Source organism: Mus musculus, chromosome 5 (genome assembly GCF_000001635.26).
Source record: "Mus musculus strain C57BL/6J chromosome 5, GRCm38.p6 C57BL/6J".
NCBI classification, from domain to species: Eukaryota; Metazoa; Chordata; class Mammalia; order Rodentia; family Muridae; genus Mus; species Mus musculus.
The window spans coordinates 88,567,792-88,588,367 of record NC_000071.6 but is presented as its reverse complement, the minus strand read 5'-3'; the positions used below and the strand labels follow the sequence as shown (position 1 = coordinate 88,588,367).

Genomic DNA, 20,576 nt, shown 5'->3' with positions numbered 1-20,576 from the left:
ACCTAAATATATTGTTTTCTCTCTTAAAATAGAACACTACTTCAGGCTTCTAACTTAAAATTAACTTAATCCAATAACGGATAAAACACAAAAGCTCAGGACTTCACTCTTTAAAGATTCTCTTTCAGACACCAAAAGATTTTTAAACATACGTTTCTAGTTAGGTAACCAATAATAATCAGGGGTAACCTGAAAATAAATGGGGTCCCAACCACAGCCAAGTTGTTAACACTTGGAAATATAATGGCAATAACTTAGCCTGTCCTCCATGTGTGCCACTTACTGGAGTTTCTGAAAACAGCTTTGTTTCTTGTTTTCCTGACTCTGGAGCAAGTACACAAACTTGTTTCAAGAATGCTGCTCCAAGATACCCAGATGCACAGGGCCACAGTAACTGTAAAGCGCATCACTTCACCTCACAATCTCTAAATTACTACACCAAAGTGTTTTGCTTCCATTCTGGAAAAGCCCAAGGCACGGTCTTGGCTTTTCCAGACCCACAACGCTTCATGGAGGGGGCCGAGGACGTCCTGAGCCAGGGGGTGCTGATGTGGGCACAGCTCAGGACCGAGAAGGCCTTTGTCCATGAGTGCTGTGTTTGTAAATGATTGACTGGCAACTGCAGCTCCTCCCCCTGGCTGTTGACAGCCTGGCTGCTCACCCGCAGACACCTCCCACAAGGCTGCAACCTCTCTTCTGTGCTGTACAGTTACAAGCTAAGTCCCAGGCTGCTGCAGTAGTTGCTGCCGCTCGGTCAAAGCACACACCCTCTATGTACGTGTGTCTGCGTCTGCCCTTCTTTTATTCCCTCGATGCCCTGGTCAAGTTTCCAAACCCATGGCATGTAAAGTGTGATAGGTTTAAAAGTCCTTTACTTTCACCTTTTTAAAATAGAATCTATTTTTATGTGTTGGCCTGCACGTATGTCTGTGTGATATACAGAAGCACTGGGACTGAAGTTAGAAACAGGCATGGGAGCTGTGTGGGTACTGGGAATTGAGCTGGGTCCTCTGGGAGAGTACCCAGCACTGTTAACTGCTGAGCCATCTTCTCCAGTCCTAACTTTTAACTTCTACTATGCTTCTAGAAATATAAAAAAGTAAACAAACAAACAAACAAACAAACAGACCGACCATTCTTGACAGTTCAGTCAATGGCAGTGTGGTATGTTTCTAAATCAGCAGACATCTACAATCAAGACTCTTCAGAGGTAGAGGCAGGAGGATTATTACATGACAGACTAATAAATAACTGGAAGAGTCACCTTGAGCCCTGGTTCTGTGGGGCTGGCTGGAAGGTTAACCAGATGACATGACCATGCTTCCTTTGTTAGCCACAGTCCATGAGCAGGGAGAGCAAACCTTGTTTTACACTGTATTACTTTTGCATTCTTTGCTGGTGGAAGGAACTTGGGCCTTGAAGATAAACACTTGGCAGTCACCCAAGGCACTGTGTCCTCTTCATCCCCCAGCCCCAGAGGCTGCTCTGTCATCAGGGAACCTCCAGTCTCAGGTGGCTCTTCCTTCCCTGTGCTCATCCTTGTTACTTTAGCCTGGAATTGTTACCATTTTCATAGTCATGGCTGGGGTCTTCCTGATCCACCCACAAGGTTGCTACTCTGCATTATGTTCATCTGTGCCTAGGTTTAGGGGCTTGGCGGCTTCCCATGAGTGAAGCCCAGGTGCCTCACACGGCATGTTATCCTTCCAGGCCCCCACCCTGCTGGGCCACACACAGTCCTGCAGCCTCCTTACCACCTGCTCTTCCCTGGCAAGGGACAGCTCAGATTGCACCATTCGCGAAGCTCTGCTCCACATCCATGCGGTGACCATCTAGTAACGTCCAGAGCTCAAGCCTTATATTGTGCAGCAGAAGCATTCCCTGGCCCCTCCCTCTCCTCTCCAGTAGACCTAGTCCTCTGCTCTGACCACCAGGTTAGCTGCTGGGTTTTAAGGCGAGCACATATAAGAATGGGGAACCATACTGAACGCCCACAAGCACAGAGACAGGGAATCCGAGCGTTTATTCTCTAAGCACTGCAGTGGCTGGAAAGGCCTTTCTTTATGGCAGCCTCATGGTGAAGTATAGAACTGGTTCAGAAAATAAGACTTGGAGACCACAGCATCACAAGAGAACAACTGTGCCCATTTTCCTTTGTGAAACTGAAGGGTCTCTAGGATTTGAGTGGTCAGACCTTTTCTGTGTAACTCAGCTAGGTCACGCTCTAGGCTCAGGAGCTCCAGTTTCTTAGTTACTCATATAATCACTGACCACAGAGTTAAATCTCATAGGTGTCAAGGGTTTTAGAATTAAAGCAGACATTTCTTGGGTCCAAATGGCTGCTTAGACACAGTTCATGGAACAAGGAGACAAACCTCCCATGGAGTACCTCCTGGTTTTCTATAACATTATACTCCATTTCACTGGCCTTGTACTTTAAAAAAATTTTTTTTTTCATGTGAAATAACTTTCTCTCACCTAATTTAAAGCAAATGCCCACCATACTGTTAGGACTCCCTAGATCAAGGGGTGTGCCATTACCAGTCTGCAGTAGCATACTTCTCAATGAAGAACTCAACAGTATTATTACAAATGTTTTCATGCACCAACAGCAAACCTGTGCTCACCACAGAACTGTTATGCAGGAGGCAAGCTTATGTGCAAAGTACTAAACGTATTAAAGCTTATCTTTAGGAAACTGAAAAACTAGATTTTATAACTAAGGTCATATTTCACTGTATACCTTTCAAAATGAATGGGGATTCTCTTTCAAACAAATTATGCCAAGGGCACTAGCTAAAAGGCTTCTCGGTAGCCTCTTCAAACTGTAATTTCCTTCTCCAAACACTGCTAACAATTTGGAGGCTGTGTAAACAGTACTGGCATTGTACAGATTTTCAGCTGATGGCCTCCAACCCTTGTGTACATCCTGAACCCAGCTAAAGGAAGCTGTTCAACAGACAGATTCGGTGACAGATGCCAAACATCCTTAAAACTAGTAAAGCGCTTGTAAGAAATATACAAAATGCCTGCTTTTGTTAGGCGACTGTAATGCTCTCTAAAACCTTCTCAGGGCTAACTCTGACTGGGAAAGAGACTGTTGAGTAAACCGGACTCAGGACAAGATTGCACACAAGGTCACAGCATGGAGTCACTTCTCCTAACTCCCACCTGCTCTGTACAATCCACTTGTCCTGCAGATGTTCATAAAGAACTGCTACTTGCATGCTTGTGCTTTTATCTGTGTTTCCTGAAGGAGAATAAACATGTGCTGCGAAGCCATCACATCTGCAGCTTGGCAAAGGGAATGTGAGGAGTGTAAGCTAAAACCACCTTACAGCTTGGGACGTGTTTTTAGAAAAAGTCAAGCGATCACAGAGATTACTTGCATCTGTAAACACAGTACCTAAGTATATACACATATACGCAGTATACATTTACAAAAACAATGGCTCATAGATCTCATGCACAGGAAAACCATGCTTATGTTTAACCTCTATAAGACACGCGTTCTTAAGAGTCCATATTCCTGAAACACTGAATTTAAAATTGCTTTTCCACTTAATACTATTTAAAAAGTAACTTTTTCAAATATTTTCCGGGTGCCGTAGCCTGTTTATCAATGCCTAGTTGACAGGACCCTCCTCTATCTTTTCCACTGTGTTTGTTATATCCCATAACTACAGTTGTGTTTTCCTAATTTACTATTAGGAATCACTGTGATTTCGATAGCATTTTAAGGAGGAACCCAATTGACAGCTCTTTCCCTATCTGTTAGGAACTGATGTTTAAATGACCTCAGATGTTCCCTTTGAAGGGCTTTGAGACAAAGAACTCTAACAGAACATAAGCTCTTGAGACCTCAGGGGTAGAGAAGAATCTTTTCCCCAGTAAGCAGAGACAAGGGGTGGGGGTTGGGGGGCCAGGGAAGCTGAGCAAGAGACAACAATAAAAACCAAGAGGTCTTCCCACCTCTGACCCTCCCAGTCCCTGTAACAATGAGGACAATGCTGCTGAGACTAGGCACTGGCCGCTGGCATCTGACCATACCTTCATGGGTCGGCTCTGGGTCGGGTGTAAGGGAGATGTCATCCAGCTCCCGAAGGCAGAGCCATTCTCCGTCCATAGACACTCGGAATTTGCAAAGGTAGATGGTCTCCATGGCAGCCTGTGTGATCTTGTCAGTGGTGGGGGTTGGCATATCAGTCGGAGGCGTCAGGGCAGACATGATGAGTCAGCTGCGACCACAACACACACACACACACACACACACACACACACACACACACACACAAATAAGACCTTTGCACCAAAAAATTCCCAAATCCCAAGCTTTTAAATAAAGCTTTTAGGGATGGGAGAGATTAAAAAAGAAAAAGGAAAAAAACAACAAAGAAAAACAACAAAAAATACCTTGTAGAACAAACTGTTCAAAACAAACAATTCTATATTCTCTTTTCTTAGCGGCAATTCCTAAAGGTTACAAGATTAGACGGTGCAATCCTCTACCAGCGTGCTCTCCTTTTATCTTCCTTTTTCTTTATTCCAGCCGGGCTATCTATAGGCTTAAATCCTATACGCCCAATGCTGCCTTAGCTGGCTTTCAAAAATTGGTCTCAGCATGAATAAGTGAAAACAAAAAATTCTCCTTCTTTGTGCAGAAAAAAATACAAAACAAAAAATATATAAGTGAAAACAAAAATCAAGCTATATTTTCAATGTATCTTAAAAATTTTTGGCCAGCAGAAATCACTGGAGGATCTGCTCGGATGAGCCGGGATGCTGAGCTCTAACAGGATTGGTTGTGCGCAGTAAGCAGGGTGTTGACCAAAATGGCTGACTAATGAACTGAACTGAAAATCCAGGCTCATGTGACCAGCTGCTCTGAGCACCGGGCAAGCAATTCCCAGGATGCTTTATAGATGCTGCTGATGCAGGAGGAGCAATTAGGCTGCTCTCTCTCATCCTGCACAACCCACTTTCAGACTGTGCTAGTCAAACTATGAGCAGACCTAACACAATGCACAGATCCTCATCAATTCTCTACACTCTGGGATGGAAGAGCTGAACAAGACTGTGGCACAAAAAGCAGCTAGAATCATTTGCTAAGCACACAATTCACTTGTATGGTTATAAATTCAGCTATTGAAATTTGCTATGCAGAGGATGACATTTTAAGAAAAGCTGGAAAAAGAGCTGGAGCAGTCTATTAAAGCATTTATAACTTGAGTTTTCAAAATACAAAGGACTAACCTTTTAAGACAGGACTGTGTATTAACCAAGTCTCTGCCATGACACGGAATGCTTTTTTTTCCCCCGAGACAGGGTTTCTCTGTGTAGCCCTGGCTATCCTGGAGCTCACTTTGTAGACCAGGCTGGCCTCAAACTCAGAAATCCACCTGCCTCTGCCTCCAAAGTGCTGGGATTAAAGGCGTGTGCCACCACTGCCCGGCTAAAATGTATTTCTAAAGAGAAGTTAAAACCATGTTGTATTTTTAAAAAACTTTATACTGGAATGTCCTGAAGATACACCATTAAATTCTCTTAACCAGTATGTACGCACAAGTGTGCAATCCACCGTGTGATAATATTTATGTCCTCATCACACAATGCCAGAAGTAGCTCTCTTCTGTGGCAAGAAGAACAGTAATTTAAAAATGTTTTAGTGACCAAAAGAAATTGTTTTTTGCTTTGTTCCTATTTAAGGGTTTCAGTTTAAAGGAGAAATATACCTCATGAAATTTAACCCTGACAGAGAGAGAGAAAGACACACACACACACATACCCAGGTATGGTGAGTGGCACTTGCCTATATTAGGGACTCAACTACACAGCATGTTTGAGACCATCAGCCCATCCTAGGCTACATGAGACTCTGCCTCAAAAAGGGTGCTAGGTAGTGGAAGAGGGAGGAGGAGGAGAAAAGGTTCCAGGTCAATGATTGTTGAAAATCACACAGCACAAACATACATAAATTTGAAGGTTCTAGATCCAGGATCCAGTACAGAGTCTCCCACTATTTGCAGGGAATACATTCCATGTTTTTCAGTAGATCTCTGAAACTAAGGGTAGTTGTTTTATACTGTACAGAGTTTCATGTATACATTAGGCACAGTAAGAGATCAATATCTGCTGGGGATGCCTTTAATTCCAGGAAGACAGGTGGATTTGAGGCCAGCCTGATCTACAGAGCAAGTTCCATGGCATCCAGGGCTACACAGAGAAATCCAGTCTCAAAAACAAACAACAAAGAGATCAATAACTAATTATAAAATAGAATCATTACATCATAATAAGGGTTGGATGAACATGGCTCATTGCAAAATAACCTTCTTTGCCTGTTTTCTTCGAGACAGGGCTTTATGTATTATACAGCACAGGCTGGCCTTGAACTTCCTACAGAGCTGAGGATGACCTTAAATTTCGGATTTCGGTCTTGCCCATACCTCCCAAGTGCTAAAATGATGGGTTTTGCCACTACACCTGGTTTACCTTGTGCAGGTAATGGAGACCAGGCTTTGTGCAATGCCAGGAAAGCACTCTACAAACGGAACCACACTCCCAGCCCCTCAGACATCTTGTGCTGCAGGGATGAGTCAGCCAATACAGTTCTTGTCTTGGGAGCACAGGGAGCTGGATTTAGTCCTCAGGGCCCAAGAAAAACAGCTGCGCCCAGGCCCAGCGGTAAGGAGACCGAGACAAGCCAATTCCTGGGGCTTGCTGGGCAGTCAGTTTAGCCTAACTGGTGAACCCCAGGCCAGTGATTAACTGTCTCAAATACCAAGGTGGGCCACTCCATGGAACAACATCTCCTGTGGCCTCCACATGCTCATGTGTGCGTGCGCACACTTACACACCTTATGTCTCTGAGCTCACATCTCTTCTTGCAATGACAGGAGATGATGATGGCAGTGCCTGCTGAGGTGGGCTATGGAGGGATTATGACATAGTCATAATCAGATGACAGCATAATGAGAGCTTCCCAATGATAATGATGGGAGGTTAGCACCTACAGTGTGGGTCCGTTAAACAGAGATCCAGGCCCTGAGCTCAGGCGCACAAAGTTTCACAACACTGTTTAGGATGGCGTGAGTTTTAAAAGTAATAAATTGGTTATTTCTGCAATTTTTAACTTAATGTTTTCAGACTACATCTGATCTCAGATGAGTGAACCCCTAATGAGAAATCATGGCTAAGGGACAAAAACAGACTGTTCACAAACCATGGCATGCTATTTTTTCACCAAGCAGCCTTTACTAAGCCCAAGAGGAGATCCGACGGGTAGCATCATGCCTGAACAATAGGAATGCTTAGACGACCGAGCAAGGCTTGGCTGAGATCCCTTCTGGTCCCCTGAAGCCTGTTCTGTTCACCTAGAGGACACGAGAGAGAGGGAGCCCAGTGCAGTTACAACTTTTGGCAGGGTCAGAAAACCCCGATCCCTGCCTCATCTATCAGTCTGTGGCAGGGCAGTTGGGTAAGAGCACCCTTACCTCAGCGTGAGTGGCGCCCACCCATCAGATAAACACACGGATCAGATGATCAGATAAGCGGCACTGAGTCATCACAATTGCGCATTGTTCAGAAGCAATGCAATTAAGCTAATAAAACACCTCGGAACATTTCAAGTTACTACTTAATATTTACAAATATATTGGCTTTACCTAAAAAGAAAACATTAAGCCATCCATAAAACGTACAAACCTTGGCTTCTGAATGTATTTAGAACATAGTGATGGCCTCTAGTGTGTACAAGGTACTAAGTCCAGTCCCCATCATGGCAAAATATAAAGAAAAAATTACCTTATTCTCATGTATACAGTAATTACCAGCTCTGTTGAACTATTTTTTTCTCATTTGTACTATCTGTCCATGAGCAGGGCGGATGGACGGGTGGATCGACGGACACCACAGCCTGCTCACACAGCTTGGCCTTTCTACAGAGTGACTCTGAGCAAGCACGATGCACATCTCAGTTGGAAGTTACATTTCTCTTACAGTGGATTGTGGTTCACACTCAGATGTGGCTATTACAAGACAGATGCTGACTTGTGAGGGGCTAATGCCCCTGTAGTGCAGGATGGAAAATTACTCAACAGAATGGTGTCACTCACTGAATTTCAGTTTTCTGTTAGGGACTTAACAAATGCCACAGGGAACTCTTCTGAGCATCCTGCAAAGCAGACACTGGTCCCTCCTCATACACACAAGGAGCTGGCCCAGGAACATGCAAAGGCCAGGCGGCTGGTTTGCTCCTCCACACTGCTCTGTCTAGGTGCTCCCACCCCACCCCACCCCACCCCACCCGAAGCTGTGTTTTCTCTGACATTCTTCATCTTCAGGTATTCAGACAAGGCTCTTGGAAAGATCCTCAACAGGAGCTTCAATTCCCTTATCTGAAGAGTCTTTTTAAAAATAATTTTTTTCAGTTCACACCCTAAAGTCTCCCAAACCATTTCTTTACCCACTTCAGTCACTTACACACTGTCACTGCCACTTCAGTCCCTCAACTTACACACTGAACCCAGGTTTTTCATGAACGGCATTTTTCTGAGAAAGAGAGAACCCAGGGTACAGTTTTCCTGTTGTGTAGTGGCAAGGGCTAACACAAATCCCTCAGGCACCATGACCTGAAGTCTCAACTGGGGAGAGCTGGAACCCACCTCATTCAGTCCCCTTTACTCAGGGGGATGTCTAAATTAAGAACAAATGATACACGCAGAAGCAGGAGACAGGTAAAAGAAGGGGGAGTCAACTTGTAAAATGATACATTGTGACATATTTTAAATAAGTACTTCATGGGCCAAGTGGTGGTGGCCATGGCGCACACCTTTAATCCCAGCACTGGGAGGCAGAGGTAGGTGGCTCCCTGTGAGTGTGAGGCCAGTTTGGTATACAGAGTGTATCTGGGGACAGCCAGGGATGCACAGAGAAGCCAGTTCTCAAACAACGACAACAAAATAAAACAACAAAACACCCAAAAAGCAGAACAAACAGAAAGAACTATTTCAATGCACAATTTTAATTCTGCAAAGAATTAACTAGTATCTGTAAAACTATTGCTCAGCTGGAGAAAGGGAAGACCAAGACTTACAAGGGGCTACCACTTTCTGTCTCTCCTGACTGTCTTTAGTTTCCAATTTAACTGCAATAGTAACAGTTCTCAGCCTTTCCTTTCAATGATTGTCTTTGTTTTCTGTGTGTGTGCTGGCTGGGTCTGTGTGTCAATTCCAACACAAGCTGGAGTTATCACAGGGAAAGGAGCTTCAGTTGGGGAAGTGCCTCCATGAGATCCAGCTGTAAGGCATTTTCTCAATTAGTGATCAAGGGGGAAAGGCCCTTGTGGGTGGGACCATCTCTGGGCTGGTAGTCTTGGTTCTATAAGAGAGCAGGCTGACCAGGCAGTGGTGGCACACGCCTTTAATCCCAGCACTTGGGAGGCAGAGGCAGGTGGTTTTCTGAGTTCGGGCCAGCCTGGTCTACAGAGTGAGTTCCAGGATAGCCAGGGCTACACAGAAACCCTGTCTCGAAAATCCCACCCCCCTCCCCCAGAAAGCAAGCAAGCAAGCAAGCAAGCAAGCAAGCAAGCAAGCAAGCAAGCAAGCAAGCTGAGCAAGCCAGGGGAAGCAAGCCAGTAAGTAACATCCCTCCATTGCCTCTGCATCAGCTCCTGCTTCCTGACCTGCTTGAGTTCTAGTCCTGACTTCCTTTGGTGATCAACAGCAATAAGGAAAGTGTAACCTGAATAAACCCTTTCCTCCCCAACTTGCTTCTTGGTCATGATGTTTGTGCAGGAATAGAAACCCTGACTAAGACAAATTGGTACCAGCATAGTGGGGTATTCCTGTAACAACCTGGCCATGTTTTGTTTTGGGGAGGACTTTGGAACTTTAGGCCAGAAGATCCATTCGGTGTTAAGAGCTCTGTGGGATGTTGTGTAGGAGCATGGAAGATAATGTTGAGAACAGTGCAGAAGATGGAGGCCTGGCTTGTGTAATTTCAGAGGGAAACTTAAAGACTCTTTTCAGGTTCATTGCTATTTTGATTGGGAAGATTCTGTGGTTCTGGTTAGCTGGGGCTGAAGAATCAACTGTGATTAACAAGATACTAGAACCACTAAAGTGAAAACTTTGCATTACTGGGACTATTGATGCTGGTTAGCTGGAGCTGAGAAATTAGCGGTGATTAAGAAGAGACCAGCATCATTGAGGTGACATCTTCTGGGAAGTGTTTTCTGAGAGCACAGAGGCTGTGTTTCAGAGATAACCAAGGTTTTACTTAGTGCTGCAGCAGGACTTGGTAATGTGTAAGAGTCACCCAGGTGGTACTGGTTTTGAAGGCATGAAGGGGTCATGCAGAGCAGCTGAGGCTCGGCACTGTGATAGGCCATGGAAGACCATTGGTAAAGGTGCGGCCTTAGTTGCAATTGATGGCCCAGGACAGAAGGGGTCATGCAAAGGAGTTGAAGGCTTGGCACCATGAAGAGAGCCTATGAGAGGCTGTTGGTGAAGCCTAGTTACAGAGGAAGACAGCAGTGTTTTGGAGATGCCAGTACCATGAGATGACCATCAAGAACAGCAGCAGCAGTGGAGTACAGGCAGCTGGAGCCTAGAAGACAAGATGTGTGCTACAAAGGACATGGCCGGAGAAGTGACCCAGGCCCTTGGAAAAGCCCAGAAGATCGTGAGTTGGATCCCAGACATTGGACAGTTGGAGTTTGATTTTTGCTTTTGATTGTGACTGTGCCCTGATATTTTTCCCTCTTGAAGGAAGAGAGTATTTTAGTGGAGCCCACAGTTAAGAGACTTTTAATTGTATAAAGACTTTGAATTTTAAAAGATATTGGATATTTTAAAGGGATTGAACTTTTAATATATAAAGACTGTGGGACTTTTAAAGTTATTGAGATCTTGGGGATGAATAAGAAAGTAAGGGTTAAGGCTTAATAGTGATGTGTTTGTGTGTCAAGTTGACAAGGGGTCAATTGTACTGGCTGGTTTTGTGTGTCAACTTGACACAGGCTGGAGTTATCATAAGGAAAGGAGCTTCAGTTGGGGAAGTGCCTCCATGAGATCCAGCTGTAAGGCATTTTCTCAATTAGTGATCAAGGGGGAAGGTCCCCTTGTGGGTGGTGCCATCTCTGGGCTGTAGTCTTGATTCTATAAGAGAGCAGGCTGAGCAAGCCAGGGGAAGCAAGCCAGTAAGTAACATCTCTTCATGGCCTCTGCATCAGCTCCTGCTTCCTGACCTGTTTGCGTCCCAGTCCTGACTTCTTTTGGTGATGAACAGCAACATGGAAGTGTAAGCTGAATAAACCCTTCCTCCCCAACTTGCTTCTTGGTCATGGTGTGTGTGCAGGAATAGAAGGCCTGACTAAGACAGTGTGTAAGGAGTTTGCTTGTATCCAGCTATGGTACGTGCACCAGTTTAGTTCCTGGATTCTGAGGAGACCAGAAAAGGGCATCAGATGCCAGGATCTGGAGTTACAGATGGTTGTAAGCTGCCATGTAGTTCCTGGGAACTAAAGCCAGGTCCGAGGTATGAGCAGCAAGTGTGTATCAGCTGAGCCATCTCTCCAGTCCCTGCTTACCTTCCGTTTAAGACACCTCTTCTGAATTTTGTGTATTATCTTAGAGCCAGGTGTGGTGGCACATACATAGAATCTCAAGCAGAAAGACCAAACTTTACATAGAAAATGAGGTCACCATTAGTCCCATAGACCTTTTTTAAAAAAGGAAGGAAGGAAGGAAGGAAGGAAGGAAGGAAGGACAAAACTATTACCTTACTTTAAAAATAAGATCACAAAGCCGGGCGTGGTGGCGCACGCCTTTAATCCCAGCACTCCGCAGGCAGAGACAGGCAGATTTCTGAGTTCGAGGCCAGCCTGGTCTACAGAGTGAGTTCCAGGACAGCCAGGGCTACACAGAGAAACCCGGTCTCAAAACAACAAAAACCCAAAACAAAAACAAACAAAAACTCTCCAAAGCCTTTCACTCAATATTGCACTTTTACTCTGTGTGTGTGTGTGTGTGTGTGTGTGTGTCACACACTCCTTCATGTGGAGGGGCTCTCATTGGCCTGGAGTTTACCAATTAAGCTAGGCTGGCTGGCCAACAAGTCTCAGGCTCCCTGCCAGGTCCAGCTGGTTTACATAGGGCCCTGATAATTGAATACAGGTCCTTTGATTTGTAAGGCAAGTTCTCTGCAGACTCAGCTCCACAGCTCAACAACATGAGGTCTGTACAGGGGCCCAAGGTCAATCTCAAGTGTTGTTCCCAAGGTGCCATTCACCTTGTTTGAAACAGGGTCTCTCCTTTGGCCTGAAGCTCACCAAACAGGCTAGGCTGGCTAGACAGAGCCCCAGGGATCCACCCATCTCTCTGCAGGGCTTACAGCATGTGTTACAACACCCAGCTTTTTCACACTGATTCTGGGGACCAAAACTGGCTCCTCCTGCTTGAGTAGCAAACACTTCACCTTTAAACTATATCCCTAGGCTTCCCCTCTCTCCATGTTCTGGAGACAGGGTTTCCTGTATTTCAAGGTGGCATGAACACACTATGTAACTGAGAATATTCAGAAATTATCCTCTGGAGGCCCCTGACAAGTTCTAAGATTCCAGGTCTGCAATACCACAGCTGCTTTATGCTCTGCTGGGGATGAACACGGGGCTCTGTGCCTGTGAGTCGTGTACAGAGAGCTCCACTGCTCATCCCTCCTTTACTTAACAAAGCTGTCTCCTGTTTTTAGTTCATTCCTATTCTGCACATAAGGGCGCCTTAAAAATCATCAATTTGTGCAACTAAATCAACTTGCAGATGCTCATAAAATTCTCTTTCCTAGTGCTTCTTTCTGGGCTTACAGTTTCACAACTTAAGAAAAATATTTTCCTATTTCACTATCGACTGCTGGCACAAAAGGGTATCTTGAACTAGTTGTCATCATTTTACTACTGTACAAAACTATGATTATGTCACAGCCACCTCCCTCCCAATATCTTTCTTCCCATAACCAAAATCTACTAGGTTTCTCGTCAGTTGTCAGATTTCTTCAATCTGAGGTTTACAATATGCTTGGTAAGCTCATTGTCAGTTTGCAGATATTAACCAAAGATGACAGTAAGCAATTATAAAATGATTGGGCCCAGGAAGCTGAGTTATCATTATTTTGTCAGAAGCAAATATCACCAGAGGACGGCAATGTCTCATCGTTACTTATTAAAATTAACCAGCTTAAGACCAGAAATGGCTTCTACCTTGGGATGTAGAACTGGCTTCATGGCTCAGTGGCAGCAAGCAAGGGCTTACACACACAGAGCTATCAGCAGCTAGCTACCAAGTGTCTGTGGGAAATTTATCCTCCCTTCACCTTGATTTGCTCAGCTGTAAAATGAAACTAAATTACCAGCTTTGCAGAGAACACAGCCCCAAGAGAAGAAATTCACGTGTTTTGCATATTATTTATAGATGTTGCTCAAAATAGTACCTACCAAATACCAGTCTCAATAGATGCTTATTGGTATAGAAATGTAATGCTAAAAGCACGCTCAATACACAAAAAGATATTTTCCACTGTTTAAAATCTTCAACCTTCAAATTTTTTCAGTTCTACAAAATCAAGCTAAAGGTATGTCTTAAGAAACAAAATTGTAAGCCAGGCATGGTGGCGCATGCCTTTAATCCCAGCACTCGGGAGGCAGAGGCAGGTGGATTTCTGAGTTCGAGGCCAGCCTGATCTATAAAGTGAGTTCCAGGACAGACAGAGCTACACAAAGAAACCCTGTCTCAAAAACAAACAAACAAAATCAAAAAAAATTGTAGCTGGGCAGTGATGGCACACGCCTTTGATTCCAGCACTCAGGGGGCAGAAGGAGGTGGATCTCTGAGTTTGAGGCCAGCCTGGTCTATACAGCCAGTTCTAGGGCATCAAGGATACATGGAGAAAGTCTGCCTTGATTCTATCTGGCTTTTCCCTCCCGTCCTTCCTTTTTGAAGGGGTCTTGCTATGTGTCCTAAGATGGTCTTCTCTTATGACCCTTTCTATCACAGCTTCCCATAGTACTTTTTCCATAGATATGAGTTCGGCATTAACACGTCCAGGGTAAGTACAGTGTGTTAACTACTGGAAATGCTGAAGAAAAACAAGGACAACACAAACAACCATAGGTATTCAAAAAGTTCCAAGGACCCAGTCACATATGGACTATTCAGTATTGTGTGTACGTATATGTATGTATGTATATGATGTATGTATAGGTATTTGATAGGCTATATACACTATTCTATCACATTTATGACTTACAGGTTTCATTTACTCACTCATTCATTCATTCTTAGCAGAATATGATTTTAATGAGCGGAGAAGGAACTCTAAGGGGCTGTTGCCTGAAAGACAGGCCCAGTCTAGGCCGAGACTCCAGATGCAGAAGGGAAGGAAGGTTCTTGGTGGAGCAAGTCATCTCTGGAAGCAGAAGGTTCCCAGCGAGTCCTGGGGCTAACACACAAACTGAGCAACCTTACCCATTTAACTGTTGTCTGATGTCCATTCCTCCCCCTCCCTCTCTTTTAAGATGGTCTCACTTTTCAGCCTTGGCTGGCCTGGAACTCACAGAGATCCACCTACCTCTGCCTTTGTCCATTCTTCACTAACAAATGGGAAACACCCTTAGCTACTTCAGCATTGGATAAAATGACCTATAAAGTGCCAGTACAGCCCTTGGCACAGAGCAAGCAGAGACAGGGTCAGCTCTGACTGTTACAGTAAGTGCTTCTGCTTCTGAGAATGGCCAGAACACAAACACGACTCTCTTCTCATGACGTCAGACTTGTAAGGATGGATGTTTACAAGAGTGACAGTGACTCAGAAGAAAGCTAAGAGGAGATGTGGAGAGAGTAGAGTGTGTACTGTGATGCTTTTCAAGTTGTGAGGAGGGAAGAGTGGCAGGTCAAAATTTACCAAGTATCACACTATAAATGACAGCACTGCGGAGAGTCCCTAAACAGATTCTACAGTTAAAGACTCGCATGCTGATGAACAACTTCTGCTTTCCCACACCGCTCGCCCCGCTTGTCTCTCTCCTTGTGCATGTAAAAGGATCCCCGCTATTCCTTCAAACCATCCCACCTCTGCCCCATCCCCAGTCGTTCCAACAGATGCTGAGTGTCCTCCGGGCCACCTGGTACCAAACAAGATTCGAGCCAGAAATCCACTCTGGCCAGCAGCCCTGGGAAGTTGAGAAAGACTAAGCGCCTTTTCACAACTATTCAGAAATAGTGTGGTGCACACCTGTAACCCCAGCTGAGAGGGATTAGAGGCAGGGGATCTCGGAAGCACAGCACGCCCCCGTCTTACAAGCACGCCACAACCATACAGCTACGCTACCGTCTCTGGACCGCTGCTTTGTAACTCTCAAAGTATTTCCTCTCGTACATTGCTTTTGTTTCTTTCTGTGCAGTGACTGAACCCAGGACCCCGTGCATGCTCAGTATAAGCTCCAGCCCTGAGCTCTACCCCGGGCCCACTGCAATTCAAACCAATTATTGGATGCTTACAGTTACAATGTACTGACTTCCCAAAACAAATTTGAAGGCCTGTACACAACCTACTTAGCATTATTGGGAGAAATTTTAATATTAATAGTGTTTGGGTAGCAGTATACTATTTGTAACATAGTATTGTTACACTGAATGTAAAATTCATTAAAATGAGATTTTAAGCCTGGTTGTGGTGACTTATGCCTTTAATCCCAGCAGAGGCAGGAGGATCTCTGTGAGTTCAGGAGCTCAGAGCTATATTGTGAGATACCCCCGACCCCCCCCCCCCACCCTCATACACACCAAACACACAAACAAATGCAACGAATAAAAAAATGCACATGGGTAGTCCTGTCTTGTAATCTCTCCTACTTTTGGGAAATTTTCCTTACTTTTCCCTATGTGTTTGCTGGGTTGTGGTGGCGCATGCCTTTAATCCCAGCACTTGGGAGGCAGAGGCAGGCAGATTTCTGAGTTCGAGGCCACCCTGGTCTACAGAGTGAGTTCCAGGACAGCCAGGACTACACAGAGAAACCCTATCTTGAAAAAACAAAACCCTGAAACTGTTGCTGTCAATCACATGTCCCATTTAACTGTCCCACACTGGTAGGTGCTAAGGAAAGAGTAGGGGAAGGAAAGGGGAGGGAGGCAGGAGAGAGGGGGAGGGACTGTCTGGGAGGACTGAGTGCTACAGCTTGGACAACTGTGGAGACTTTGCTGTATCCAGAGGGTGAGCAGGAAGTGGAAAGTGAAAATAAAGGAAACAGTGGAAGGAAAGAAACAGGGGCTTGATTTAGCCACCCACACCTCCAAAGCTCAGGATATCCCGAGTCATTTCAGCTGTGTGTGGAAAGGGCCACCTGCACGCTGGCCCTCCTAGGGGTGGACCCCAGTTCTCTAGTGGACACATTTTCCCTCTTTGGTATGGGTGCATTTATATGTTATATGCCATGTGACTAGATGGCATATAAAGGACTAGAAAATGGTTTTGCTTTGTTAACTCAGTTGAAAACGAATGGAACAATGAATCCCAGTATTGCTACCAGGACATTAATCTACAATGTACTATGAAGAAGCCATTCTTTAAAAAAGTCTCAGCCAGGCGTGGTAGCATATGCCTGTAGCCAACCTCAGCGTTTAAGAGGTACAGGCAGGAATGGGTCAATTTCAAGCCAGCCTGGGCTAGAGGAGACCCTTACTAAAAAAAATTAAGCAAATCAACCTGTTTCCAAAAAATGGGCATGTTCTGATGATCTGACTGTTCCTCTAAAAACCCTAGTTTAGGCAGACAGTTCTGTATCTACAAAATAAAGTATTTCTACCTTTTCAAAATGTAGAAAAGTATATAGGTGGTTTGAATTACAGACAACTAATATATACTCAACTCCTAATAAGGTGTATTTTTAAATGACTATGAACAATTAAAAAACAAGAAATGGGGCTAGAGAGATGGTGCTGGCTGCTCCTGCAGAGGAACCAGGCTCGATTCTCAGCACCCACATGGCGGCTCACAACTGTCGGAAACTCCAGCTGCAGAGGATCCGATGTTCTTTTCTGGACTCTGGGTTCTACTCATACACATGGTTTAGACACAGATGCAGGGAGGATACCCATATGTATATAATATAAGAATAAAAAAACCTTTTTAAAAAGAGGAGCAATAACAGCATATATTCATGGAAGATAAACTATATGTATAAAATCTGTACACATACACACACACACACACACACACACACACATACACGAAACCCTAAACATAAAACTGGCTTGCTGTGCCTCAACACCCATGCTGGGACATATTTGTAAGTCTAAAAGTTCCCTGCACACACTTTGGATTTGCAAGTGCATGCAAGAGAATCAAGTTACTCCCCAAGTCTATCATCAGCACAGTGATGGTTTGTATATGCTTGACCCAGGGAGTGGCACAGCTGGGAGGTATGGCCTTGTGGGCCTGGGCTTTAATGCCCTTGTCCTAGCTGCCGGGAAGTCAGACTTCCGCTAGCAGCCTTTAGATGCAGAAGTAGAACTCTTTAAATGAAGATGGAGAATCTTTTCCTGCACCATGGCTGCCTGGATGCTGCCATATTTCTACCTCGATGATGATGGACTGAACCCATGAATCTGTAAGCCAGCCCCAATTCAATGTCCTTTATAAGAGTTACCTTGGTCCTGGTGTCTGTTCACAGCAGTAAAACCTAAGACAAGCACTATCCAGGAATCCAGGAGCCAATCATGGCCCTGATTGGGTGTTCTTTGAAAAGGGTACTCATAGTGTCTCTTTTGAGATTCTTCCCCCACCCCTATCCCTCTTCCAGCTCCCTTTCAGTCTCAAACAGGCACACACAAGTACAGGGTGAGAGTGCTTTCTCTGGGAGTGACAGGCACTTTGTGTACTGATCTTACTGGAAGAAAATGACAAATGAGATATGGGTTCTTTGTTTGGCTTCATCTTAAAGGTGTGGCGCTCACCTTTACTTCCAGCACTCTGTAGGCAGAGGAAGGCAGATCCCTGAGTTCAAGGCCAGCCTAGTCTACAGAAAAAAAAAAGAATTATTACAAACAGACAAGCACCATCAATGACAAGCACAATGTTCAGCCTTCTGACTTTGCTACACAACCTTGCCATTTACAAAGTTGTTGCTGAGGAACTATGTAATCAAGTTACTAGATCAACCAATCAACTAACCAAACAACAACAATAAAACAACTAGGCCTGCAAGATGGTCCAGCAGGTAAAAACAAGCCTGATGACCTGAGTTCAACCCTTGCAACTCACAGTGGAAGGGAAGAACACGGTAAAGCTGTCCCCTAGCCTCCACACGCACAGCCACTTACCCACAGCTACACACGCTGGGCTACGTGTCCCCTTTTGCTAAGGTAAAATTCCGTGACAAAAGCGAAATCTGGGGAGAAAGGGTTTCTCGGGCTTATAGTGCCAGGTGAGAGTCTATCACTGTGGGCCAAGGGAGGAATCTGAAGCAATTAGTCACACCCAAGTTAACACAGGCCTTCTGTGTCCCGAATGTTCTCCAGACTTACAAAGTGCAAGATCCCAGCAGGGAATGGCATCCCCACAATGACAAGGCCCTCCTGCCTCTATTGTGTAATAAATATGCCCACATGCCAGCTTGACAGACATAGTCCTTCACTGAGACTCCTTTCCCAGGTGACTCTAGACTGTGAGAAGTTGATAATTAAAACTCATCATGCCCCCTCCAAAGTTAGTTTACACCCTTGTGCTGACTACTCACATGATCTGTAATGTTTTAACAGAAGGAGGAAGGCACTTAAAGTCAACTGCAAAAGAGCTGATCAGAAATCACAGGAGCTCATTTTTCCAAGAGAGAGAAAAGATGCCATGAAATATGAATTTAGATGCATATGACTGTTTGAAAAAGTCCTGAAAGTTCACCCACTTCAAAAGTGTGGTGTCCTGTGACGTTGACCATGGTGGGGTGTGGGTAGTGGGGCCCACAGAGCAGAAAGGTGCTTTGCATGTTGAATGCTTTCACCATAAAACATGGGAGCAATGGCAGCAGATCTATGTGCTAGCTGTAATTTTTATACAATCAACTTTCAAAAGTACAGTCGAGAAAATAAAACTTAAGATCAAGAGCATAACCAGACATGGTGGCGCATGCCTTTAATCCCAGCACTCAGGAGGCAGAGGCAGGCAGATCTCTGTGAGCTCTAGGCTAGCCAGAGCTGCACAGTGAGATCCTGTCTCAAGAGGAAACAAAGAATTGGGGTATAAAAACCAAACAGACTAGCAGGAAATATTTGGAAAGATATGAGAATCCATTATGGCCTATTAGTAGCCTTCTTTCAACTCTTTATAAGCATTCTTATGCCATATGTTACCACAAACCCTACAAATCTTTAGGCTAGGTTACCTCTTCTGTTTGGAATTTTTTTTTTTTTTTTGTACTTACACTGTCGTTTAACAACAGTTTCCCAATTCAAGCTATGTTAAAAAACAAACAACAAAAAAACCCAGCACATGACAAAGGTAGTGGGGTGTGCCTGTAATCCCACTGAGGAGAGACAAACAAGAGATCAGGAGAGCTACATCATTCTTGGTCACACAGAAAAGCTGAGGCCACCCCTAGCTAAATGAGAGCCTGCCTCAAGAAAGCAAGCATGGAAGAACAGTCACAATTGTAAAAACAAAGCCACACTATCCCAACACAGTGTTAAGGTTAGTACATGTTACACATGTTTGGTACATGCATCGGGAAGTTAAAATTGGGTTCTGAGGGCATGGTTACACACACTTACAAATCCCAGCATCCTAGAGGCTAAGGTCAGATGACAACTTCAAGTTCAAGGCTAATCTGGACTGTCTGGCAAGACCGAGTCTAAAAAAAAAAAAAACCAGGAGAAAGGGTTCTAAGCTTAGCTCAGCTACCACACAGTCACTCGGGGTTGAGTCTGACTTCATGTGCTGTCCTGGTAATAGAAATGAAAATGAAAAGCAGGGGCTGGAGAGATGGCTCAACAGTTAAGAATAATGGTGGTTCTTCCAAAGGACCTGTGTTCAATTCCCAGCACCCACGTGGCAGCTCACAACTGTCTGCGGTTGGAGTTCCAGAGGATCTGACACCCTCACACAGATATATATGCACACAAAACAGAAATAAATAAGTAAATAAATAATATATTACAAAAAGAAATAAGGAGACTTTTAAAACCCTGCAGTCAGGAGAGTTCCAGTGATCCAGAACATTACACATTACAGAAAGCAGAGTTAATACTGACTGTGCAGGGCAACAAGGGAGTATTTTTATTTGTTTGTTTTGTTTTTTTGTTTTTCTGAGACAGGGTTTCTCTGTATAGCCCTAGCTGTCCTGGAACTCACTTTGTAGACCAGGCTGGCCTCGAACTCAGAAATCCGCCTGTCTCTGCCTCCCAAGTGCTGGGATTAAAGGCGTGCGCCACCACCGCCCGGCTAAGGGAGTATTTTTATACATATTTTTGACATTTACATGGGTTCTAAAGTAACAACAAAATCATGTAAAAATAAAACTCAAAAGAAATACT

The 20,576-nt window shown here is 44.5% G+C and overlaps 1 protein-coding gene across 23 annotated transcripts in view; it reads right to left on the bottom strand.

Moving 5' to 3' along the window:
* Positions 1-20,576, bottom strand: part of Rufy3 (RUN and FYVE domain containing 3) — an 86,913-nt gene that overhangs the window by 63,050 nt on the left and 3,287 nt on the right. For 4 of the 23 annotated variants that reach the window (XR_001784722.1, NM_001359209.1, NM_001289776.1 and 1 more), the window contains exon 1: positions 4,051-4,855. The exons of 11 other annotated variants lie outside the window; for them this stretch is intronic. Coding sequence is in view for 8 of the 12 variants with exons in the window: in NM_001359209.1 (NP_001346138.1) it covers positions 4,051-4,228 (178 nt within the window). In the remaining 4 variants the exon portion in view is untranslated. Of the gene's footprint in view, positions 1-4,050; positions 5,304-6,857; positions 6,923-20,576 lie in introns of those variants that run through there. 8 more of the 23 variants (XR_001784723.1, NM_001289777.1, NM_001359208.1 and 5 more) reach the window with 5 other exon arrangements.